The sequence below is a fragment of the Lichenostomus cassidix genome, chromosome 3 (genome assembly GCF_008360975.1).
Source record: "Lichenostomus cassidix isolate B80296 chromosome 3, HeHo_3.0, whole genome shotgun sequence".
Classification (NCBI taxonomy): Eukaryota; Metazoa; Chordata; class Aves; order Passeriformes; family Meliphagidae; genus Lichenostomus; species Lichenostomus cassidix.
This window is the reverse complement of record NC_139483.1, coordinates 43,647,214-43,674,526: the sequence shown is the minus strand read 5'-3', so window position 1 is coordinate 43,674,526 and position 27,313 is coordinate 43,647,214. Positions and strand designations below refer to the sequence as shown.

At 39.2% G+C, this 27,313-nt stretch overlaps 1 protein-coding gene across 1 annotated transcript in view; it reads right to left on the bottom strand.

Annotated features, from left to right (window-relative positions):
• The window catches only part of ACTN2 (actinin alpha 2), a 67,800-nt gene extending 53,346 nt beyond the window's left edge, over positions 1–14,454 (bottom strand). The window contains exon 1 of the mRNA XM_085055529.1: positions 14,032–14,454. Within this exon, the coding sequence (XP_084911655.1) occupies positions 14,032–14,166 (135 nt within the window). The 5' untranslated portion in view covers positions 14,167–14,454. The remainder of the gene's footprint in view (positions 1–14,031) is intronic.
• Positions 14,455–27,313: the final 12,859 nt, after the last annotated feature.

Below are 27,313 nucleotides of genomic sequence, written 5' to 3'. Positions count from 1 at the left end.
AAATATCTTGTAAAGAACTGTGAAAAAATGAATCAAAACCAGAACCTACTGTGAACAGATGGAAAATAATACATAACAACCACCAACATCTTCAGTATGTGTTCTCTGTCATTCACAGTTAATTCTGCATCTGAAAACCAAATCTAGCTGTTTAGTATAAACCAGTAACCCACTACTGTAAATCTGGTTACATGCTAGTTATCCTTCCCTGCTTAAACTCTTAGTGAATTATGAAGTGTGCCAGCCCCTTCAGTATGGAGAAAGAAGTGGCTCAGGGAGCTGTTAAGAATAGCAATGACTGTGGGTAACCCCACAGATGCAATCTGAGAAAGCATTTTCACATACAGAAATTTTTTTAGCTTTAACCTCTGGGATGAAAAGTCACTGTCCCTACCTCTCACTAATAAGGTCAGTTTTGGGCACCTCCAATGAAGCTGCCATTTCTGGTGGTTTAAGTGATGGGGACACCTGTCCCCTAGAGAGCTAAACTGAGCATACAACTCACCTCATAGATATTACCAAACAGTCTGCATGTGTTAGCAACCTTGTCACTTACTCACCTGGCCTGGGTTCAAAACACTGACCTAAAAGTGAAAGGTTCCCGTCAGCCATGCACTCCCAACCAATAAATTAAAAGTCCATTTTCAGCACAAGGTTATCTTTCATCATGAGCTGGGGTGTAGGACCTATTAGAATATTCCACTCAGAAGGCTTTGCAATACTGAGACTTTTAATTAATAATGTCACCACCTTGCTAAGCAGCGCAAGTCAGCTTTCTCTTGGATGTGAATTACTATTTTTGCAGTATAGTTTGTTCATTCATATCATATGCATGAATCCTTGGAAAAAGATGGTCCCTAATAGCATCCAGGCAATACTCTATGAGAATCCTTTGTCCAAATGCACACATCCAGCTGCATTTTGGCAGCCCTGGATAATTCATACTAGCTTGGTCGAGTAATGGGGAGCAATCCCTTGCTGTTTATAATGCTCTTACCTCTTCATTTTCCCTTCTACTTCAGTAACAATACGCATGACAACATTGACATTCACACAAAAATCTTGTGAGGACTGTGATTTCTTTGCCTTTTTGTAAAACAACAGGTATGTTAATACCTCATCACAACAGAACTAATACCTCTGGATTTTGGATTACATACCATTATTCAATGCACATTCTCAAAGTCGAAGATTAGCACTAGAGAATGGTAAATAATGGTATAGTCTGTGAAGTAAACAAAGTTCTCAAATTACTAACAAATTTCAAAGTTATAATAGCCCCCATATTAAATTGCATTCTCCAAATGAGAGTGAAAAGACAGACTGTGAGTAATGACTCAATGTTTGAGTTTATGCTATTCCACAGCTTTTTTGTACAACTTCTTTCAAGCTATAAAACTGCTTTACATATTCAAAATCTTTATTTGACAGGAGAGGTGAAATATAAATACATTCCATGGACTGAGACCTTTAAATGCAGAGTCAGAAGGACTCTGTTCATCTTTACAATAGAGTGTATTTCACAGGCTCATGCACATTTTGAAAACTTAAAATGCTGTAGCACATGAAGGAACTTGTATTTCATAATCCTCAAAAAACAAATATTGGTGAAAAAATCATCTGTGAATCAAGTATATTCAGAATACAGTTCTTAAATGGCAGTAAAGCTTTAAAAATAAAACCAAACACAAACAAAAAAAAAAGGAATCAATGGAACAACATAAATGCAAAGTTTTGAATAATCTATTCTTGGTCAATTGCTTTTGTTCTCTTTTCTTTTCAGATGTTGATTTTGTATTTCCCTCAAAGGAAAAGTTTATGAACATGCTGATCTCTTTAAATTGGCCATATTGTTTCTAGCATTCAATAACTAAACAATTAACAGATCATGGGAGACTTTTTTTTTATTACATGCAGCACTGCCGAATTTTGCCCTTCAAAACATCTCCTGCTGACACCTGCAGAAATAGAGATGCATCACCCACAAGGACCTGTGCCTTTCTGACAGAACCAGGGTACTCCTACAGAGCATGTCAGGGAGCTCACAGCATCCAAACTGAACCTCTGAGGACTGCCAGCTATTTGCATGGCACAACAGTATTTTCCTCTAAGAGGGTAAGCTAACTTTAGAGCATCCTAACCAAATATCCTCTGCTCCAATACACTGCACTTTGCAGAGCTTGCATGTGCACTCTATAAACAAGTATGCCTGACATTACAACCTGAGGTAGTGTAGCTACTAACATCTTACACAGCATTCCGATCACTTTACGCCACAGAACCTTACAGTGCATACCTAGAAATAAATTAGTTCTTGCCCAGTTGTCAGGGCATTAAAATAGATTTGCCACTACACTGCACAGAGTTTAGTGCAGCAAAGAAATGCACACATTTTTATAAGGGTTTTAATGGATTCTGTCACCCATGTACAAGAGTTCATCTTTGCATTTTTACAGAGGTACATATTCATATCTCATAAAGTGCTGCCCAAACACCCCTCCCCAACAGTCAGGTAGGGAACTAAGCAGAGAGCTTGCAGAGCATAAAGTGTGTAGGTTCTGTAAGAAACTCCAGAGTACCGATGCATGCTCCCAAATACCTCTTTTACCCTCTCTCTTGCTCTCTACAACACTTTTAGATACAGATCTTGGGTGCAAAAATTTAAGACAACTCCTGATACTTTCGTGGGCATACTCATTTAATGGAACAGAGACCTATTTGCATTCTGCTGCTTTCTGGATCACTTTTGAGCAAAGTGACATTTGGGAGGTCTCACTTTAAGTGCTAGTTAGACAAAGAGCTATATGTAAGCAGCTGTATTTTTTGGATCTAAGTATTGAAAAACCAAGAAACAAAAGGATGGGAAAAGGTATTTCATATGTCACGGGACCAAAATATCCAACACAAAGTTGAAATGTGGTAGGGTAAAAAGAAATTCACCCATTTCTAAATAGCTCAGAATGAGTTAATTGTGGAGCACCCCCTTTCCTGCATTTCTGCTTCACAGGAGTATCAACAAACTAGAAAACCTTTTCAGAAAAAGATTTACATTAAAAATGCCAACAGGTTTGGAGGGAACTGTTTCAGCAATGACAAAATATCTGAGATCAGCCATTTTACTGTTTTCTCTCTCTGTCTATATTTTTTTCCAATTGTCCACTTCTTCACTATTACAGAAGAAAAGAATAATCTCTGTTACATTTGCCTCTCCGTGTGGGGAGTTAAAAATGAAGCCTAGGTAATCCAAAAAGAGATATTGTGGTGGATCTGCAAGGGAGAAATCTGCAGGTGTGTTTTAAAGGGGAAGTCAATGCCCCTCATACTGCCTGGGGCTGTCCCTCAAGTATGTCAAACAAAGACAATGCATTACCACTGCCCTGTAAGTGTCAAATGAACCTTCTTAACAAAGAGATAGGAACTCCCATTATTTCCAGTCTCAGGTTCTTCTTCCACCAGCTGTACCCTACAGTGCTCCTCCTGGTTTCCCAAGAGCTCATGAACTATCAGAGATAGCATTGGCTAACAGTTTTGTTTCAGCAGATGCATATTTAAATGGCCAAATACTATTTAGGATGAGATGAAAGAAGCATTCACACATTACAGTATGGAAGGAACTAAAGGTATGCCCTCTGGAAATAGAAGGATTAATTAAAGTAGGCTAATCCAGGATTTAGTTGACTGGATTTCCAAATGTCTTTCCCTTGCTTTCTCTGTTGATTTTCTTCACCATGCTATCTTTATCCAGTAATTATATACTACATTGCCAGGTGAGTAAGTAAATCTATTACAAATTGGTCAGGGTGGGATAAAACTATGTTTCTATCCAATTTAGCAACATTCTTTAAAGCACTTCCATAATCATAAAAGCAGGTCTTCTGACAGACACTGGAAGTTTTTTCAATTTTACACTCACCAAAACACACATCCTTAAGTCCCTAAGACAAATAAATTATGGGAAAATTTGTCAATAGTCAGATCCTAAAATATTTACACAGTAAATGTTGTCTTTGCACTGTGTTATGCAGTACAGTTGAAGATATCTAGTTCACTTCTAATCTAAACTAAGGTTTCAGTTGAGATTCTTATAGAGAAAGAAAAACTTCACACATTAATTCCAAATTATGCAACAAAAGGCTACTCTGTGGCATATATGCCACATTAGTCAATGCAGTATTTCTCAATACACAAAGCATATCATCTGTCCATGTGAATTACTTCATTATTGTAACTGATGACTAAAAAAATCCATTTTTATTTCATACTTATTTTAAGAAACTGATTCTCAAAGAACTGAGTTATTTCATTATCTATAGAATAACATTTCATAAAACATTTAAAATACCCTGTCAGCCAGCAGACATTTAGAAAAATTTCAGAGTTCCTAAATAATATTTAGTGAGGCTCGGGTTCCTAAATTACTGGTCTTTTCTTTAAACCAGAATAAATAGCAAAACATTAGTCAGGATCTTTGGATGACTTGATTATATATGAATAAGAAATTTAACTAAGTAACCTATTCTCAAGCACTTAACTAAGAATAGATGGGTAAATAAACAATGATGACTGTAACTGCTGGAAGCATAAAGAACAGTTTTAGACAGCTCAGTGTTTGTGATAAGAAAACTGCTTCATCAATTAAATAAACAGTTCTTTGTTTATAGCATATCTCTTCTCAACAGGAGCCATGCTGGGACCTGTGCTCAGTCAAGGAAATGAAGGAAATGAAGGCTATAGACAAAAGGAAAGAAAGCCAACTTCAGCCTCATTTATGGTGTTTTTCTTGTCTTTTAATATTAATGCCAGATGGATGATAAGTGCATAATACATAATATGTGTATGCACAGATACAGCTGCTTGTAGGGCTGCACTGCAAACTACATTACTGAAATGATTAAGGATTAAGAAGTATTAAGAAGAGGGAGGGTTGCCTCAAATTTCTTCCATGATCTGGTATATGGCAGAAGATCATTGCACCAGCAAGTGAAGGGAACTGGAAGTCTATGGATAGTAGTAGAGTCAAAGATGGTCAGCTACTGTGCTGAAGAAAACGTGTGGTGGAACTACTCTCCAGAACAGAGCTGGAGATGAGCTTGGACTACAGAGGTTTTCATTGCCCAAAGGAACTTCTCTAGGTGAAATAATACTCCAGAGTTACACAATCATTTATACTTGGGTGTTTGGGGTTTTTTGCTTTTTTTAAATTTGAATTTAATGCAGATGGGTACCAGTTTCCTCCACATTAAAGAGTGCAATGTCTTAAGTCTTGCAGCAGTGAAAAGCTACGCTGGTGCCAAGGTTAAATATAAAACGGGGTTAAAAAAGAAATCACTTAATGCTAGATGGTTAAGCCTTTCTGTGACTGCCAAAATAGCAGGCTGATTTTCAAAGGTGCAAAATAGACAGAAGTTCCTCCTGACGTCAGTGGAAATGCCTGGGTGTTCAACACCTATAAAAAATATGAGTGTTTCCTTAGATGCTTAAGGAATAATCATGGATGCTAATTTTAGCCTGGGGTAGTCACTTTCCACAGACTCCTGCTATGGTAGTGGGGGTGAGCAAGGCTTTTCTGGGGGGGCAGTTAAGATTAGAATCTGTCTGCTCTAAATTAAGTTCTGCGAGTTACCAAAATAATGGATGGTTGGACTTCTTTAAATTACAAGTTTTTTGAAGAGAAATAAAAACAAACATCAGATTTGAAGTTGAAGAAATTCTGGCAGTTCAGAGCAGTTGGGAGGAAGCATTTAAATTAAATAGAAAATCTTGGTCACATCAGTACAGTAAACAGTGAGCACTTCCATCTGCAAAGCCAGCACATAGAGATTACAACCACTGTTTTGAAGATGAAGACATGGACAAAGCAATGTGTCCTTCTAATTCAAAAGCAGGGGAAACTAGGACCAGACATAGAAGCAGCAGTGCCCATTCTTGCACTTATGACATAAATTTAGGACTTATTTTCTCCCCTGTGTGCACACAGAAATTTTAGGTCCAAATATAGAAACTAACTTAAAATCAGCCAGACAGCTGTCACTTTCTGCTTCCCTCTGGACAGGCCTTCAAAAGTGTGAAGTGTATTTCTACAAGCTACCATTTTAAGTAGGAGACACCTTCATAAAAGGAGATCACTGCATTTCAAAGTCTTCTGCCTCTGTCTCTTCCTGCAAAGCAGTAACACCTGCCCTGTAAGCCTTTCACACCACTGGTTTGAGGATTACTGAGACCACACTGTCTTGATCTGCACAGTATTCCTTGTACTAATGGCAGGAAGAGCTACTACAGGTTCTGTAGAGGCACAGAGGGTGATCATAACACCGTGTTTGCTGGTTAAATTACGTGAAAATAGGAACCTTCTGTCTTTAAACACATATATGCCCAATTTTATCGTGTAGAAATAGAGCATTGTATAGGACCTGTATAGTTACGATAACCTTTATGCATCAAGTCTTTTAACCTGAGGCATATTTCAAACCAACAAATCCAGTGATACAAGAACAAATGTCACACACTCTTATCACAGCATTTCATGAAACAGTGTTTCCCAAACACTGAAGATGTGAAAATCACCCCAAACTACTAGGAATTAAATTTAATTTAGGAAGAAATTGAGTGCTCGATGCGAATACACTCTCCTTCTAGCATCAGCTGACAGTAAAGAATGTATGGCCATAAAACAGATATTCACTCCGGGTCAGCAACTTCTCACTGCTCACAGTGGAGGAATACCACATTAGCTACACATTGTTTATCCCAACAATTATGGCTCAGAAGAAATTATGCTTGGCAGTAAAGCCGTTCAAGCCAACTCAACTTTGCCAACTGTGTAAGCACTTTTATATTTGTTTATTTGTAAGGATATAAAACAACACACAGAAGGGACATTTTTTGATTTGGAACAAAGTGAAGCAGCACAAATTCCCATCTAATTCTATTTCATGGACATGTTTCTTCCTTTGATGTGTTTACCTGCAGTCCAGCTACAAATCCAACGTATTCTTCTAAGAACAAAGCAGGGTACACAGTACAATTTCTAAAGTACTACTAATACCTACATATTATTCACCATTTGCAACTAAAGAAAACCTTAATGCCCAGTCTTTTTTAAATTAACCAGTAGAACTGTACAGTGCAATACAGAGATTACTGCCTAAACTAAAAATCATTAAATAGATCAGAATTTTTGCAACAGTGATCAATTCATGTGAGGTATTTGTTGGTATCTGATTTTTCCATCATAATAATGTCTTTTGTCTTGTAAGAGGATGGAAGGGCTTTGGTGAAAGACTTTGACTTGGCCCCATTGGCCAAAAGCAGTCAAAATTCATCTTCCAGGGTTGTATTAGTTTAATTTGGAAACTGATGATGTAATCATGATATTTTCTTACTGATGTATATTAGTTTACAGAATTTAGCCCAGCTCTGCTTGCACAGGGCTAGAAATTGTATAAGCATGGATTCCCTTTTACTGCAGTCTCAGGGCTGAAAACCCTCATAGGTCTTCCAAGCAAACACCTTCCATGCCTCTCTTCAGCTCTCCAGTAACCCAAACAGAGATTCGGGCAAGATGCAGACATCCCACCCCCAAGAGATTACTGCAAAGTCCACTGCTTAACACACAGCTTTTCTCTAGCTCTTAAGCACCTTGGTTGCAGCTTATGGAAACCCACTTAGATCCATACTTTCTTCCAATCCTTATTGTCTCACTAATTGGATCAGCATATCTACAGACAGACGTTTTACTATACGAGTTCCAGGGGAGGCTGTGCTGTATATCTATGGGTGAAGGTAGGAAGTAGCCTTTGCTTCCCATTATAAAATGGTTCTTATAATTTCTTTTCATAATCCTATCGTTCTGTTGCTGGCAGATATTTGGGGGTGAAGGGCAATTAGCAGCTGAATTGAGACTGTAGGAATTATCAATTTGACAACACTCAAAAGCATACAGAGCCTGGAATGGGTCAACATTGAGAGGTTCATTTGAGTTTAAACAGAAAACATAATAGTGAGTAATACATAGATTTCTCTCACTCAGTATTGGTAAAGAAAACCTTCTCATTCAACCAAAGGACCGACATAATAATTTCTAGTAAAGTGAATTTCGTATTAGTGTTTTCTTAGTTTTCCTTTATATACCAGCACCACACTATTCAGGGCTGCACACCTTATTGAAAGTTTCCAAGACAAAATATGGTCATTCCACTATCCTTTCAGCATGCTCCTCTCAAGCACCATTCCATGCAAGTGACATCAGCAAGAGGAATTTAACATGTTACTATTTTAACAAGCACTAATCTCTAAGAGGCCAATTGCATAGAACAAGCCATAAACACATCCCATATTTCTACTGAGACTCCTTCTGCCCTCATGGCAACTCTTCAGAGGATGAGAGAAACTGCCACTCAATGGCCTTCTGTTGCATCAGTGTCTAATACTTGGGACAGTTACAGTACATGCTGAAAAATCTAGACATGCTGTTGCAGAAAAAAAAAAAAAATGTTTGTGCATTGACTACCAAATTCTGAGTCAGATCTTCTATGTGGCCATCTCCCACTGAAAACATCACTTAAAGAGCACCCTAGATTTAAAAGAAAACAAGATATGCTCTTTGTGTGTGCTTAATACTAGAGCTTTTGGCATCAACTGTTTTGAAAGAAAATTCTTGGTGCACCTGAAGGAGGAGCATTTGGCCTTGGAATGCTGAAACCTGATGTTTCATAAGGTGCACTCTGCATCTATAGTAAGGTGTATCATTTGGCAAGACATTGCTATTCTATACAAGGCAGCCAAATACTTGTTAAATTCTAGAAAGAAAAATGCATTAAAAAGGTGAAATTGTTGAAATTATTAATTATCTATTCATACTAATGGAAAATCCTGCATTTCAACCAACAGAATTCCTAAGACACCTACATCACCCTCATTATCTTCATAAAAGGTAAGGGAAGGAGAGAACTGCAGTGTAGGACTCAGCATATGATCCAGCATATGCTACCATGGCACGTGGCTTTTCCATTATCATTCCATTTGTGACTCTGGACAATTTTCCTGCTGCCATATTAAATCCCCTCCTGAAACTCATTCTACAGCTATTCCCCTCAGGACCCTCATCTTTATAAGAAATATCCAACTGCATACAGGTAAGTACCACGAATAAGTAATGAGAAGGTTCGTTCTCGCTCAGAAAGGAGCAGACCTTTTGCTTCCCTCACACCTCCTACATTCATGTCCAGACCCTGCTCATGTTGCTCACTTGCAGAGGGGAATCCATGCCTTCTCAACAATTCCACTGGTATTTCAAGTGGGTAAAAAGTGTCACCTCAGTAAAAACCCTCTAGTGGTGGTTTCTGTCTGTGCCATGGGAGCCTAACCCCAAGGCTCATTATTCAAGAGAATTTTACACGGTTTAAAAACAAACAAACAAACCAATTTTATTTCCATATAATCTCAATAAAAGAGGAACACCTAGGCTGGAATGCCCTCTACACATTACAGATATTGCTATATTCTCCACAACAATGATTTCAATCCAAAGCCTGTAAATCCATGAGAAGTGGCTCTGCAGTACTGAATTTTGCTGGTGACATCCAGCCTCTCCTGCCAATCCTTTTCTGCCTTACATTTACTTTTCATTCATTCAGATTTCTCCTCCATTGAAGAACGAAGCTGTTTCCTTCCACTACATCTGTCTTCTCACTCACCAGTAGAATTTTTAGAGGAAGAGGTTTCTGATAAGAAATCAATTTAGATTCCATCCATAGAAGACCAGGCAAACTTCAGAGTAAATCCAGGACACTGACTGTAACTCTATTTATAGACACTGATATCAGACTGAACACAAGGTCAATTTCTCTTTCAGGCTGCAATGAACCTCTCAAATCTGCTGAACCTAATGAAGCTGCAACAACATAAGAAAAATAAAAATATTGCCCATAACCCATAGTCCTGATAGCTCCTGCCAAATAATTTGCCATATGTGTGACTTCCAAATGCTTTTTTTTTACTTGCAAGGACAACAGGAGTTATATTACCAGTCACAGGAGGTAATGCAGATAAATTCTTACAGGTTGCACTGAAAATGTAATCTGATATGTACTGCTGAAGACTGGAAAGACACAGCTCTTTCCTCAAGAATTTTTTCTGAAGTCCTCACTCACCTACAACATTCAGTGTCATTGAGAATATTTTCATTCAGAAAGAGGGCAATATCAATGTAAATAAATATTTTAAGTCTCTGTATTTATTTTATACCAATATAAAAATCTCATCAAAATGGTCATAATTTACATGGACACCTACATTAAAACCCTTCTGCATTAACAAAGTAGTTGTAGCTGGGCTATACAGCAAGTTGGAAGAAGATCATTCATCTATAACAACATCAGTAAGGCAAGGAACATGTTCCCAGTTCTTTTCTTACAAGTGTTAGTGCAGTAGTATCAGACATGTCTGAATGACTGCAGAAGGGACATGTTAAATATGTGAGCTCAATTTAATGCCTTACAATACAATACAACTGTCCTGAAAAAGGGACCACATTTGTTTCATAGCCTTCCTTGGAAATCTAACAAACCACATTTCATGTCAAAGTTTAAAAAAGCACACTCACTCCTATAATTATTTATAGCAAAAGTTGCAAATAAGCAAGAGTGCTGTTTAACAAATGGCTCACCAGGCAGTGTTGGCAGATCAAACACACTGCAAAAATAAAGAATGTGTGCATTTCGAGTAGCATCGCCATGCTTGGTTTCCTAAACTAAGGGACACTGCATTTATGTTCCTTTTAGTTATACTGAGACACAGGTAGCAAAACCTAAGGGGTTTGTGGAGTCTGTTGAACTTCTCTTGAAAACGTAAATAAATTTATTATTAAGAGAAATTATGTTTTAAGTCTTCCATTATAAGATAGTATGACTTCCACTCCAATTGAGCAGGGTAGGGACTGAAAGACAGCTGATCTCTAGTCTGACACACCATAGAACAAACTACTTCTACCAGTTCTTACAAATATCACTGCTGTCCTCTTTCTACCAGTGGGAAAACTGAGGTCAGAGGTGAGCTGACCTTGTCTAGGGTTACAGAGCAGAACGAAGAGAATCCCACCCTCTCTGGCCAGACTTTCTAATTTCCAATACTTTCTTTCTTTCTGTGTAGTACTGAAGAAACAAGGGGCCACTTCCATAGATCTTTCAGCTGCTGTTGAAGTGCACATGAGCAGTGGAAGTGTAGTGGGTCAAGGAGCAGACTTCAGAAGTCTCCCATCTCATGGTACAGATCTACATATTCAAAAGACACAAAGGCCATAGTTCTCTATTTAGTTTCTATTGTAGACAGCACGTCCATCCAAAACACAACTTTTCTTCCTTTAAAGTTGCTGTCTGAAATGCCCAGCCATATGATCCTGTTTAAGTTTTTGCCAATAGTGTCTAACACAGAAATGGTCAAATTGTTGAATTTTCTTGATTTCCTGAGTTGACAGAGGCTAAATGTTACCTCAATTAAGTAATTTTAAACGTTGTTCACATTCAGTGAGACAATGCTAAACTACAACTCAGCTTTCTTTTCTATAGCATTCTTCATATATTTTTGGACATCTGCGACCACCAAGGAGCCAGGATTGCAGCAGACCATAATACTCTATGAACCATGGTTATAATTAGGCATCACCTCCATTGTAATCCTATGGACGTCATCATGTGTCGCCAGCATCTGTTGACAGATTTCATACCAGGCATATCACTGAAATGGCAAGTCTGGAGAGGGCAGCCCACAATAGAAACAATGGCATTTATTTTTGGGTTGTTCCAGGCAGTCTAATAGAAAATATATGCTGCCAACTGCCAGGGCTCCACCAAGATCACTTCTGAATATTCTATTACCAGTTAGAACAAAGATTTGTGCCTATGTATTTGCAACCTTCTCCTAATGAATAAGGAAACTAAGGAAACACTTTCTGCAACTGTCTTAGCACAAAATAGGAAAAGATAGAAGGCTTGACATTTTACAAATTTTATCTGGTCCTTTATCATGTGAGTACTTACTTTTTGTGTAATAGTAAATTCAGACTCCTTTCTAAGACAAGGAATAAGGATCCTTTCTTGTAAATTTTATTTAAATATGGTATCATGTTAATATTAAAACTAAACCCTGGGAACTGGCAACATAAAGTAGCAGAACCACACTCTCTACTCAATGGAAGTAAAGCAGAATCTGCTTTAATTTGTCAATGCGGAAATCTGACTTCCTGCTGAAATATTGCCTGTTCAGAGGCAGGGAAACATATAGTATAATTGCTCCCTGCTTTCCTGTAAAAGTCAAGAGACTTACTGTAAACATAAGGAAATCTATATCATCCCAATTCTCTCTGCTTTTTTACCTTCATCTGCATTGAAGGACAGCATTAGAATTCATTAATATTTAATAATCTGTCCATTTTATTTTTAAAACAGCCTTCTCTGAAATACTGGACAATTGAATCCTAATCAGATGTAACACAACCTCTTACAACTGAGCAGTTTCAAATCACTAAAGCACTTTAGCACTAAGATAATTCCCATTCTCATTATAAAACATAAAAGTATTGTTCACCATCTGAAGAGTGTCAAATTAAAACAAATGCCAGGGTTGACAAGTACAACTTAATTATTAGTTAGGACTTGCAGCAGCTGGTAGATCAAGAAAAGTGAACTTCAACTTAGAACAGAACTTCTCCCCTTATACAGCAGGATCTGAACAGGCATGAATGTAAGAAAATGAACAAAAACAGCTAAAAATCACAGGAGGAGGAAGGCTAGAAGCTAAATCTGAGAGGAAAATATTGGTTCTACAAGTTTGAAGGGAAAAGAAACCCACTGGCCCCAACAATTCTAACATCTCTTAGTTTTATAATCATACTTTTATAGTATAGCTTTTATAGAAACTGTGAATGTAACAGTGGGACGGACTCTGTCATAAGATCTGAACTGGCACCTTCTACTTAAGCTGCTCACCTACACAAAATGCATATTCAACTTCACTGTCCAGAGCACTGCCTCTCTCTCCCTCCCTTTTTTTCATTCTTGTAACCAGCAGATAACCTTTTAATCCCAGATCTGTCAGCTGTGACTTCAACATCACCTTTTAAATTAGGAAGCAATAAATCCTTTGCATTATTTCACCTTTCTTTTCCATATGCTTCCAAAAAGTTAATATTATGAAATCAGATATTGCAAATATTACTTAAGTACTAAAGCAGTGACACACTGACAATGGGATCATAATTTCTGCCTACATTCAGAAAAAGAACATGGGCAGTACTTGGTGGCACAATAGTTTTCATACACCTAAAAGGCAAGAAGCATTTTTTCTACAATGGTGTATTCCAAGGAGTTTGCAGACCTGTTTTTTCCCCGACAGCAAACTGGCATGCAGAAACATAATCATGACGTATAGTTTTCCAAATATAGCCTGAATATATTTCTAGGCAATATTTTCCTGGTCAGATCACACAGTCAGAATGAAGATAAATAATAAATTCTAATAAGAGTCGACTTGCAAGATCACAATTTCAGAAGTGATTTCTCAGTTTCCTCTCAGAAATATTGCAAACTTTTTTGTCCACTAATTTTGAACCATCTCATTCATCTCTGTTTATAATTGCAATTTACTCCTTTTGAAAATCAATCAGGCACACACATCAATTCCGAGTCTGCTTTCCAAAAGGAAGACCCAGGAAGTGAAGTTAAAAGTTACTGAAATACATATATATAAATCTAGAGGTACTGACAGAGTATTTCCAGTGCAATATAAAAATTAACTCCTGATTCCCATAAATTATTTTCATCTGACAGAGGTTTCACTTAATATTCAAAAACGTGAATGCTTTATCCTCAAGTATAACATAGCTACTATATATTATATACATGGTTTATACAATGTAAAATATATTTTATTAGACCCCTTGCTGTACAACCCCGACAATTCCAGACACAGCGTGGCAATAAGATAGGACATCATTCCACACAGAAGCACACAGACAGATACGCATTATTTCCAGACCTTCCTTTGCTGTTTCTCCCATGCTGGGTCCAGGAGAAGGTCCCTGTCCCATTCTTCTTCTTGGGTCATGTACTCATCTTCTTCATAGTTGTAGGTGTACTGCATGTTTGTTTCTATCTGGTTCATGCTGTTCATGCTACCCGGGGATCAGCTTCAGCTGCTGTGGCTTCTACCACCACTTAAGTTTAGTTTACTTGCTGAGGGGTTGTAGGTAGCAGTGTCTTTTCTTTTCTTTTTTTTTTTTTTTTCTTTTTCCAAGGTGACAGGGAATGAATATTGACGAATCTTGCAGAGAGCAGAGGCTGAAACTGCCAGGTAGGTGCTGCCCTGTGGTGACCTTGCTTCCCTGTCTCCCTGTCCCTGCCTGGCCGCTGCTGCCGGTCCCTGTGCTGACCCTGCGGAGGAGCCCAGCGCCGCTCCTTGCCGCGGCTTATTATCCCCGCCGGGCCGTCACGTGGCGCTCGGCTCCAGCCCCGCCGCCGGCAAGGCTCGGCAGGGCAGCGCCAGCGGGGATCGCCTCCCCTCCGTGCTCCGGCCAAAAACCCCTCACCGCAACGCCTGCCCGGCTGCTCTTCCAATTTCATACATACCTGTCTTTTGTTTGGGCTTTTTTCCCCTCTTACTGACACGTGTTCCTACTCCCCCAGACCTACCTACGATGTGCTAATGAAGTTGGACATTGCCTGTAATTAGCCTGAAGTCCCTGTCCCGCCCTGAGCCACTTCGCACTTTTAGGTTAAGGATCACACGAGCCAGAGCAGACAAGGACACCCGACGGATTAAACCAGTGGAGATAGGTCTGGAGTTAACCAGAAACCACGGGAGCACAACTTAAAAAAGCAACACGTATCTTCTTGTCCAGGAAACACGCTCAGTAAATCCAAAAGCGGGCACCAAGAAGTGCATATAGAGATCTGTAGAATCAGTAACTTTACACGTGTGACAAGAACCATATGCCCGTGCCTTCCGCAAGGCAAAATCTCAAAGGATAGCGCTGAGATCAAGCATCCTGGCAAGCATGTCCGGTATCTCCCTTGCCATATCATTTCAGTTGCTTCAGCAACAATGTTTCTTCTGGGAACTGGCAAGTTTATTACATCCTTCATGCAGCTTGCCATTAATACCTGTACCTATCGTCAGCCAAGGTCATCTTCTCTAGCCGTGTCCACACTGGATACAATTCCAACATCACTTAGAAAATGCTCGCCAAAGCTAAGCTTTTGGAAGCTGTAAGTTACAAAGTCAGGTGTAAGGGGAAACCATGTTCAGCAGAGGCTCAGTAGGTCTCTAAGCCAATGGGAATGAATAACCAGAATAATTTACACCTAGACAGCATATGCCATCCATTTCATACTGCTAGCTAAAGCTCTGCTTCCTTCCAAGTCACCTTCTATCCCATAACTCCATGCCATACAGAAGGATGTGCACACACGCACAGAAAATACCTACTCCTCAGCTCCAATATCTTCACAAATGCCACATTAAGGCTGCAAATTGGAATTCAGAAGAGGATTGCAATATTTCATGCAATAAAAGCAAGCTGAACTTCTGAAGACTGATGTATGCACTGTGAGATAAACAGTCTAAACATGAAATTCCAAATCTAAGCAGTAAGTCAGAACCACCTGCTTTTCACCTGCTCAGTGCAAATATTCTCAAGATTGCTACACTTCCATCTACGTAACAAAACAAATGCTATGCTTAGACTTTTTTGCTCAAACACAGATGAGCATTCTCTTAGGATACTCCAAGACAATATCAAACAGCAATTACAAAACAACTTAACTCATGTGTGCATATATTAAATGTATGATGGTGTGATTTGTGTGGTTTATTTTTACAGCTTGGTAGTCATCTTTGGTTTGCAATACAAGTCCAATTGCAATCACTTCAATGACAATTCAAGCCTTCAAAGTCAGTAAAACCATTTCTTCTCATTCACTGTACAGAGCACAGGAGAAGTTTCTAAAGGAAATGCAGGAAGAAGTCAGAGGAGCTCCAGAAGAGCACACATAAATTGTAATGCTGTGACCCAGAGCTGTCCCCCACGCAAAGAGCTCTCCTGCACTGATGCAAGCTGTGATCTTCCATGCACTCCCTCATTAGAGATGTGCCATTGCAACCAGCCTTGTGCCTTTCCTTGGCACTGCCTTGTCTGGGGATCTACATGGGTGAAAATGGACTGTGCAGTACAAGCGAGTACTGATGGCATCATACAGGGTGGTATTAGCTACAAGCCACAGGCCAGGGTGACTGTGCAGTGAAAAAACTGAGGTGTTTTGGCAAAGAATTTCTTTGACAAATAATATCAAATCTCACTGTGGATTAGGACTGGAATCAGACCCATGACTAGAAATCAAAGGACATTTTACCTAAATTTTCTAGAAATCTGAAAGAAGGCTATTAAGTTTTTTCATAAAATAACTGGATTTTCTCAAAACATGACTAGCCCCTGCTGCAAAGGTACTGTTCATTTTTCCATGTTTACTTGGTACATAGGTGCTTGATAACAAAACAAACAAAATTGTATTCATTATTCCAAGGAACCAACAGCTAGTGTCGCTCAGCTAGTCTGAGAGATTTAAAAAGTCAGGTATTTCAAGATCCGCTTTGTCTAGGTTATATTAGTCCATTTTTAATCAAAAAATATTTCAGGATGAAAAACCTTTTTAATTCTGAAAATATCAAAATAGGAGGCTTCGTCATTGTCAGTGTGCATTTGGAGAACATTGGGCTTTTTACCTATGAAACAGGAAGCTAAATGGAATAGCCCCATTTAAAAAAAAAATCCTGCCTATCTTGTTGGAATCTGACCTGCTTTAGGTTCTCTAACTAACTGCTTACTGCCTCTTAATCAGACAGCATGAGTAGGCAGGGGAGATATTTATAGATGGAGCTTTAGGAGGAGTATCTGGTATTTTGTTTACTACTTTAATTTAATTTTATAAACTAACTGTGTGGATGGTAATGAGAAGCATATGAATGGAGGTCCGTAGTGGAAAGAGAGCCAAACTAGAAGTGGAAAGAGAGCTGCCTCTTTCAGCTCAACAAGAGAATAGGAAAGTTGTGCCCAGCACAATAGTATGAATTAAGCAGTTTGCTTCACCAAGTTTCTTCCTACATCAGAGGTAGGTTAGGACTATCCCAAATAAAGCTGGCAGAGTCACACAGCCACGAACTATGTGTGCCTAAGGAGAAAGAAAATAAAACCAAAACAGAAATAAGCAACCTGAGCAGGAAAGAAACTACAAAAGTCTCAAATAGAAAAGAAGAAACACAACAAACTATAAGAATAGGGAATTTAAAGCTGACATGGCAAGATACCAGAGAGTCAGCAAGTATATTTAAGGTACAAATGAGACAGATTGTGTACAACGTGGCAAGACAAAAGTATACTCGTGACAGCCAAACAGATTAGAAAGTGGCAGGGGGAAATCAGATATGGAGATGGCAGAGCTGAATTGTCAACTACTTCTGTCTTTTATTTGGCAAAAGGTGTGCAGCTGTAGCTCATGCTAACACATACACTGGTAAGGGCTTACCCAGGAGAAGGATGCCTTGAACCCAGGAGAACACTGTGGCAACCAGGCATCACTTCCCATGCATGACGAGCACCAAAAAGGCCAGGTATTTCCTAGCAGGAGCAACAGGTCTGTGAGTTCACACAAGTGAATACCACCCAAGTGAAAGCCTTCTGGCATGCTTTGCGTGAAGCTCCTTGAGAATCAAAGGGCTTTTCTAGCTAAAGGACGTCAATCTTTGTCATTCTTTCTAAAGAAATTGAATTTTTTTCACACAGTTTATATTTAACATTCATTTACTCGTCAAAAGCCATCATATCATTCTTTCAAGAATTCACTCCTTTGCATTTTTACTGTTTCTCAGACTGTCAATCCTTCAACATGTTTCTTATGCTTCCCTCTCACAAAATCATAGAATAAATCCCCTGTTTTTAATGAAACTTCAAAAATGCTGAACATTGCAACAATGTTTCACCAGATCACTCCTCTATTTGAACTGAATGAGATCTAGAATAAGAAATAAGCCAGATTTCTCTACTTAAATAATCACCTGTGAAACAATCAACTGCCATGGGATTGGTCACCATTAGTTTTCAGCTGTAACACTTCTGTGTAGAAACACAATAGTTCATATCTGCCAAAACTGTCTCAGAAAGGCCACAGGAAGATAAAGAACCTTAATGACTCAATCAGTCATTGAGTCTGTAAGTAATCATCTTGTTATAGTCACAGCCTGTTTCTTTGTGAAAAAGAACAGTAGGATGCTTTTTCAAAAAAGAAGTCAATGAAAGCTAGAAGAAAATAAATTCAAAGTGACTACTCGTCTGTGTAAACTGTTAATAGAATCTTAAAAGAGGGATCAAAAAGCCCTTTTATTTTCAAAGCATGCCATAACTGTTGCCTTTACATAAATTATAGTTTTGCTTGTAGAAAATATCCACCAGTTTAAAGCTTAACCAGAAAAATCTGAATTATTTAAGAAAATGATAATTTAGATTGGGCCAAAAGATTGGATTCTGTTTAAAACTATGCATAAATTTTCCTAACAAAGCTAAGGAGAAAGGTAAGGTGTGTTATAAAATGTGTTCATCATTTATTAGAGGTGTTTTGGGGTTTGTTTTTTTTTTGCAATAGAATAAATATAATCTGCTTTCTTCAATGTAAGAAACACACTATATTATAAATTCATTAAAAGAAGAAAACAAAGGAATTAAGTTCTTTATGTAAAGGTAGTATGAATAAACTTTAAACTCACTTCATATTTCTCAAATTAACACATACATATGAAAAACAGAAAGAGAAGAGAGCTATACATCTGGGAACCAAAATTCTGATTTTGTCTGAGCTAAGGAAAAGCACTGTGGGCACTGAGCATATTTAGCCCTCCCACATTTAGCACCAAGAGGCACAAACTTTGACTCTGAAAAATCTCCATGCTACTCATGCATGGTGATATTAGCCACACAGTAGCTAAATACTTTTTCAAAAGTATATTATTTCAAATTACAAGTTTGGAAATAAAGATTAAGAAAGAACAGAAAAATTCATTTGCTGGCCTCATAGTAACAACTGTCATTGTCAGAAGATCCCAAAGTGTTTCATCAGCTATATATAGAGACGACTTACTCTGTCCCTGGAATTCAGCCATGGATGAAGTGTAGCAAGAAACATTTATGGGACCAACAAATACTACCAAAGCATAGCTTGGGCTTCAGGGGTATGGAGAAAATGCTGACTGCACTGACATCACTGGCTTTTGCCAACTCTTTGTGCGGAAGGAAAATCACGGGGCTGAGACGTGGTGTGATCATGCCAGCTTAAGATGCCCTTATGTGACCTTGAACAAGTCAATTCAGATAAAATTTTCCTAAAAAATCTGAGTGTTTGCTTGTTAGACTACTCTCACTTTTGAGAGAAATGAGCTTACCTTGCTGCACCCTGCCATCTCTGATAAGTATCAGCAATGCTTCCTTTGGTCCTTAATGTCCACCTAAAAAATAATTCTCTGGAGCAGAGGTTTTGTCTTTCGAAAAGCCATAAGGAATCTACACAACAATTATGATTACAATGTGCTTTACCTATCATACACTCTTCACCTTCACATGTGCCTCTCTGGACTATGTGTGGCCTGCACCCAAAACCACCTGGCATTATTCTAGGATGTCAGCTTGCTCAGGCATTTAGGGTCCCTTATACCCCAGAGGCAGTTCCTACTGTTTGCAGGGCCATGTTTAGAGCCCTGCATCCTGCTCAGCAGATGGTCCTGGTTCTCAGGGAGGGTTCAGGGCAGGTAGCAGTTGAATCAATCAACACCTGGTCTTTGCCACAGTGTCACTAGGCAGTAGTGTGATACATAATAACAGTCACAAACTGCAATGTGAGTGCTGAAAGATGTAACGTAGCTGGGCAAACCCTCTAGAGATGGCACTGCCAGGCACTGCACAAGATCATACATTTCATGAATGAGAAGAGCCCTCAAACTTCACATTCTGATGCATTTCTATTCAAAAGGAACCACGATATCCAAATTGCCTTATTTCTTGAGCTAGCCTCTTGAGGGTATCCTTTTGATTTAATTGTTCTTGTCTGGTTAGGTGCAACTCATGAAGACAGATTAGATCTTGGACTAAATAATATCAGAAGCTTTGACAGATGCTTTGCACAGATTAGAAATATGCAAAGGAGAAACTGGGAAAAGTATATTGCAATTTATATGCCATGCTGCAGTCAGTCTGTTGGCACACTGAAGTTGTAGAGCAACATGCACTCAGCTACAACGCAATACACACAGTAACAGGTGGGGAAACTACAAATAGTGCTGGCATAAGAGCGGAAAAAATGGGGAGACAGATCCAGGATTTTAAAAATGGTTCAGTGACGAGAATGTAAGGGGCAGGACTAGGGGTATAGCATGGCCTGTTACAAACCTTTTGAAGAAACCTTCACACATCGTGTTCCCAGAATCCTGCCTGTGTTCCTATTTTATGCTGGCTTAGCATTACCACACAGAGATATTAAGCAAGGAAGAAACTGAGTGACTAGGACAATGTAAAAGCTGCAACTGATGATACAATTTGAACTTCATTAATACAACCAGTCAAAAAAATCCCTTCATAGGCCAGCCTGTGACCCATAACTGATCTACCTGAGACTATCATCTAAAATGGCGCCACATTGTTTGGCAGTAATTTTGGTCACAATGAGAAAAGAGAGAGGTGTGTGTGAGAGACAAGGAATGCAAAGACAGTATGTCTTTATTTATCTAGAAACAAACACCATCAACTAAGTCAGAGTTTCCAGACAATGATTATCTAAGGGGAACAGACAAGACCTGGCAGGTTTTAAATCACTGAGGTATGAGGTAGAGATTATGGGCACAGGATATCAGACACTGCTGGTTCTAAACTCAGCATTTGTACAGATTGACTGACTGACCTTTGACAAGTTGCAGTCTCAGTGCCCTCATTTCTCTTTCCAGTTACACCACTGTAATATCACCAACATCAAGGATATTCAAGTTACATACTCCAGAAGGCAACCTGGTTGAACAAATTGCCAGTTTGTAAAAATGAATACTATCTACTTATTATTCATTCCACAGGGGCAATACAAGGATTAATAAAAGCAGCAAATTCATCACTGTATACAGCAGCATTACACACAACCTGAATTACTGCCAAACAGGGATAACATGTTCTTTATGCAACATGTATAGCACAAGTTTTCCTACTCCAGAACTGTTGTCCCTCCATGCTGTCTTACAAAGCTTTACCCTGACACTCAGCTGCATTAAGAACCAGCACTGAGAAAATGAGCGCCGTTCCTGCCGTGCCTGACATGAAAACAGCAAGGCCTGAATTTTTCCAATTCCACTTCTAAAGACAATTGTTTCCATCCAGCTATGATCCCTCTCACTAACATCCGACATATTCTTATATCAGGATAAATGAGTATCAGTTTTGAACACTTTTCAAGATGAGACTCGTTGCTCTTGAGATCTACCAGCATTAACCTACTGAAGGTGAAGGCTTTTGTCTATTCTCAATCCCTCTGAATGTGGACAAGTCCTTTACTTCTTAACTAGCTCACCTCTTTCCCTGACTAAGCTCAGTTAAGCATAAGAAAAGGAGGACAGGAGGGTATTTCAATGTTTCTTCACTTTGAAACTAGTTAGTCTACAGGATAAATGCAGTGGACCTGTGCTAAAGGGCAGTCTAGATCTCTGTGGTGTCCCATAGTAAAACCTGGAATAGCTGTAATCTTCCAGAATTTCACAACTGAACCAAATTCAACATGTGTGGGTTTTTTTGTCTAAGCCAGAAGCTGTTCTAGGTAATTTTCCCGTTCATATGAACAGTTACTGGAGGTGGAGCCAGCAACAAAGGTGAAATTACCCCTATCAGCTGTAAGGCTCCACATGTATTTATACAAACTCCCACATTAATTTTTCAGTAGATACAATCTATACACGTCTGCCCCAATAAAAGCATTCCACAGAAAGCTTATTTTGCAGTTCAAATGAATGGACTCAAATGTATTTTATATTTCTCTAGGGGAGATCGTTTCAGCATGAATGTGCTTCTAGAACACCATAACACTTTTTCCTTTGTTCCCCATAGCTCAGTAATCCCTCTTGTACCACTTTTATAGGTAACCTTGGCACACAGATGATCTATGGAAGATCAGGCTGATTAGGCCCTAAATCTGTAGGGCCTGATTTTTTACTGTTAAATTACCAGTGGTGGTAGTCGGAAGGGTCACTGCACTTTCCATTGCAGGAAAAAATGCTTAAAACAATGCATAACAGAAGTATCAGGCAAATATAGGATTCTGCTGGGCCTAAAGATTCAAACCATCAGGCTTACTCGGTGGGGAAAAGTGCAGTATGTAATTGTACTCTGTAAAGCACTTAAGGGAAAAGACAAATTCCATTGTACCGGCATTCATTGTCCTAAAACTATTCACTGGATGGGGAAATGGAAGTATATACAATTTGGAGCATGTGCCTCAGTTTTCTTTCTATAGACCAGGAATAATATTAATACTGTGAAGTATAAAGAAGTGTGTGAAAATCAAATAGTGGATAAATTTGGAATACTTGAAGACAAGTGCAAATACTGTGATGACCAGAGCTGAAAACTATAAATTATGTATTTGGGAACATGCTTCAACTGAGTGCAACAGATGTTCACAGAATAAAGAAATCATAATGCAGTTGAGCACTGCTTATGCAGCACACTGAACAAAGCATAATTTCTGGGAGAAAGAGTTTGTGACTATGCAAATAAAGTCTGCATTCTGATACATACAAAATAGCTTGTAAAACTTAACTCTGGCATGGTCCACCATTAATTAACTTGTGATCTTGATTTTTTTTAAGATAACTGTGCTACAACTGATAACAAATAAATTATAAATTAAGTAATTATAAATGAATTCTGAATTGGAAGATAATTCATACACAATGTTAAGGAATGCATTAAAGGCTTCCAATGCAGCCCAGCAGCTGCATAAACCCTACAGCTTCTGCTCAAGAAATAACATCATGTTTTGCATCTCTGTCTGGTGCAGTTCACACACAGGTCATTAAATGTGGTACAGTAACACAGACCAGACACATTTTTTAGATTAAATTAGTCATAAATTGTTTAAAGTGTTTTATTGGCCCTCTGCAGACTAGAACGAGGCACATACATCACCATACTGTTAAAAATCAGCAGGTAATACAAACCAAAGGGATCACACAGTAAGTAAAGTGAGAAAGATTTTGAAGTGTAACCTCTCCCGTGCAGTACTTGACAAGTATCACAGCAGGAAGTGCTTTGCCACCAGGTTTATTTAAAAGAAATGTGTCAGTGTCAGTGCCCAAAGCACCTGATGCTCCACACTCCCCTTCACTACACGTTCAAGTCCAGGCTGCCTTCCTAGGCCCTACCCGAAGTGTGTAAGCCTTGTGTAGAAATAGTATCCTCATCTCTGTGTATCCAAGGAATGGACTCTGATGTCATGGGGTCTCTAAGTCTCTCTCAAGTACTTTCTCTGCAGAGAACTCCCTTAAGTTCCCAGTATGGAGACTGCAGGCAGGGTGTCAGAGAGTAAGAAATGCAGTGGAGAACCCACTGACATACACTTGTCAGTAAGAGCTGTTAGCAGTTATCTAGAACATTGCCAGTTGTCAAGACTAGTTTATGCAAGGCTGCAAGGCACAGAGACAGCAGGGCCACTATTTTAAGTCTGCAAACATGATGCCTCAAGTAATCAGCAAATCTGGAGATGTAGGCTTATTAGTAAAACTCAGATGCGTACCCTCATCAAACACACTATTTCTTCTAATAGCAGGGGTTTTTCCCCCAAGAATCCCCACAATACATAACAGCATGAACAGTTTCCAATCCACAATGAAAGCAAATGTAAAAGCCAAACAGTTTTTTAAATGGCGCTGAAATACAGAGAAAAAATTGGGGGATTTTTGTGACTGCAGATACTCTGTGTGACATAGTAACATGAAAATGCACTTTCTGACTCTTTAATACTTTTAAAATACAACAGTATTAATATCTCTCACATAAGCATGTATATATATACACACACATTAAAAAATGTTCTGTTTTTCACAGTGTTTACAGTGCCACTGTGGTAGGCATTCCGTGTACACATAACTCCTTCCTACACAAAAAACATGTGAAATAATTAAACTTTAGAAGGTGCGTAAACAAAATATGTAACTAAATATAACTGAACAGCAAAGCTGGCAGATAAATATTTTCCTCTCTGCTACTGAAATTGGATCATACCTGTTTTCAGGGATTATCATAGAAAATTGTGAGCTTATTGTAGTTCAAATCATTATTCACCAGCTACAGAAAAGGCCCGTGGACTGGCAGTGACTGGGGCAAATGAAGAAATGAAAGCAGCACAGACTTCAGTGGCCAGCCTGGGAAAAAGCTGAAATCTGTATTCAGTGCATCCACATAGGAATGACACCATTTCTTCTTCAGAGAAAGAGCTGTGATTCATCTCACCATTTCAAAAAAGACCCAGAAAGTGGCTGGCTGACAAGCAAATAGAGGTTTGAACAGCTGCAGGTCAGGAATGGCTGAGTGAGATCTGCTGCTGTTCCAACACCTGTCAATTGCTTGATTAACAGGCAATTGAAGGAGGTGATAGCAAGACTGCACACTGCAGTAAGAAAAGTGTGTTAAGCATGATCCCTGTTCATCACTTCTCCCTCCTTCCCATCCTTCAGTTTATTGTCTCTTTTACTATTTACAGCCCTGCCATGAACAATAAGACATGTCTAGCACACAACACTTTCCTTATTGTTTATTACATCCAAGTCCCCAGTGGCCACACTGCTACAATCCAATTACCAAGTTCCTCCAATGCATTAAACAATGTGACTCACAACTGCCCCACTGTAGATCTATGACACCTATTTTCTCCGCAGATTGTCTGGCACAGGTACCTTTTCATAACAATAAACAGTTAATTTATACACACAGTACTGTATTCCCCAGCCTCAGAAATATCAAAGCATGACAAAGGACTGCACATTCACAGCAATCATGAGAGACATTTTCCTGCTTTTCATTGCAACTATTATGCAGGCTCTAGAATCCAACCTTCTAGTTGACTTTTTACACAAACAAAAAAGTCACAATTCATCAAGCAGCTCAGCACTGAAAGGACAGATTTTTTCTTCCACTGTTTACCATCTCCATTTGTCTTCCTTACTCCCCCTTGATGCTCCTAGGATAAACTAGACCTACCTCAAATGGATACAAATGGATTTCCAAATATGACCATTGCCTACACTTTTGAACACAATGCTTTCTCTCCATGAGTCTAGCTGAAGCTAGTTTGTTTATTTTGTGTTTATTTCTCCTTATGTAGAATACATATTTAAAAGCTTCCTTTACAGCAATTTTGATTCAAAAGCCTTTAGTCTATGTTACCATATCAGAGAGCCTTTAATACAATAAAACCACCAAAACAGCTTTTTACCATCCCATCTAGAGGGTTTCTATTTATTATTAGATCTGGAATGCAGCTAAACACGAGAATTTATGGCTGGGGGAAGCTACAACAGATTTTCAAGGAAATCCAGGAAAACATGACACTGCCTCCCACAGTGGTCACAAAGTCAATGATGAGCTGGATGCACTGCCTAGCAAGGAAGCTTCCTCCAGTCCTTCAGTTCAGCTCAAGAATAATTCTCCCTTCAGACCTGATCCAGCAGTGAGAACTGCAATTCTCTGTAACCTCAACCACCACTGAGTGGTGATGCTTGACAAAAAACTCAACATGACCCAGCAATGTGGGCTCAAAGCCCAGAAAGCCAACTGAATCCTGGGCTGCATCCAAAGCAGCATGGCCAGCAGGGCAAGGAAATGGGATTCGGCCCCTCCACTCTGCGCTTGTGAGACTGCAGCTGGAGTGCTGCACACAACTCTGGTGTCCCCAACATAAGAAGGACATGGAACTGTTGGAGCAAGTCCAGAGGAGGCCATGAAGTTGGTAACAGGACTGGAGCACCTCCCCTATGAACACAAGCTGAGAGAGTTGGGGCTGTTCAGCCAGAAGAAAGTTGAGAGAAGACTTCACAGCAACCTTCCGTGAGATCTGAAGGGGCCCTACAGGGAATCTGGAGAGGGACTCTTGTAAGGAACTGTAGTGAAAGGAAAAGGGGGAATGGCTTCAAACTGAAAGAGGGTAGGTTTAGATTAGATGTTAGGAAGAAATGCTTTAACGTGAGGGTGGTGAGGCACTGGAACAGGTTCCCCAGAGAAGTGGTGGATGCCTCAACCTTGACAGAGCTCAAGGCCAGGTTGGATGGGGCTCGGAGCAACCTGGCCTAGTGAAAGGTATCCCTGCCCAGGGTGGGGAGGTTGGAACTAAATTATCTAAAAGGTCCCTTCCAACTCAAACCATTCTGTGATTCTATGATTCTATGAATTATGCTTGATTTTGTCTGCCTCCAGTTACATCAGCTGCACACTCATACAGCTTCACTGACCTCATCAGAATTACTCCTTTCACTGATGCAAGCATAAAAAGATCAAGCCCTTAGGGGAGAAAGGGCAGACAGAGAAAACAAATCTTAACTCCCTCATTTTAGATATGTGCATTGCTATGAGAAAACAGCTTCCATCTCTTTGCTTCTAACAAAAGCTTAGCCAAGGGAATAATGGCCTCAAGGCTTTATCAATGTGTACCCTGCAGAAAGTACTGCCTCATCATTTCACAATGCCCACTGGTGAGGGGTGACTGTTGCATTGTCACAGGGTACAGAAAGAACTGAAAATAGAGAGAAATACATTAATGCAGCCTAAAGAACACAATAAAGCACTGTTCCTCCTGATAATTACAGTACCTCTATAAATTTAGAGACCACAGGTGTATTCCTATAAATTGTAATCTTCTAATAGGGAGCAGATCTGTATATGAATTCAGAACAAAGGACATGGATTAGCTCAGAGTAGTAGATTAAACTGCACAGCCTCCCAAACTACAAAACTTCAGCATGCCTCCTGAAACCAACAGCAAAACACAATATATCCTTTGACAATGAGATTACCTTGGGTGAACAAGATAACACTGCTCTGAAACACAGATTGGCTTACAGATCAGCTAGCAGCCACACACCCACATTAAACACACAGATCTGTTAACACCGACTTTTGCTTAACATGTTAGAGAACTCCATACACTCTCAAAGTGACAATCTCCTTTGCATATCCTAGAAAGGTTTTACTATTACT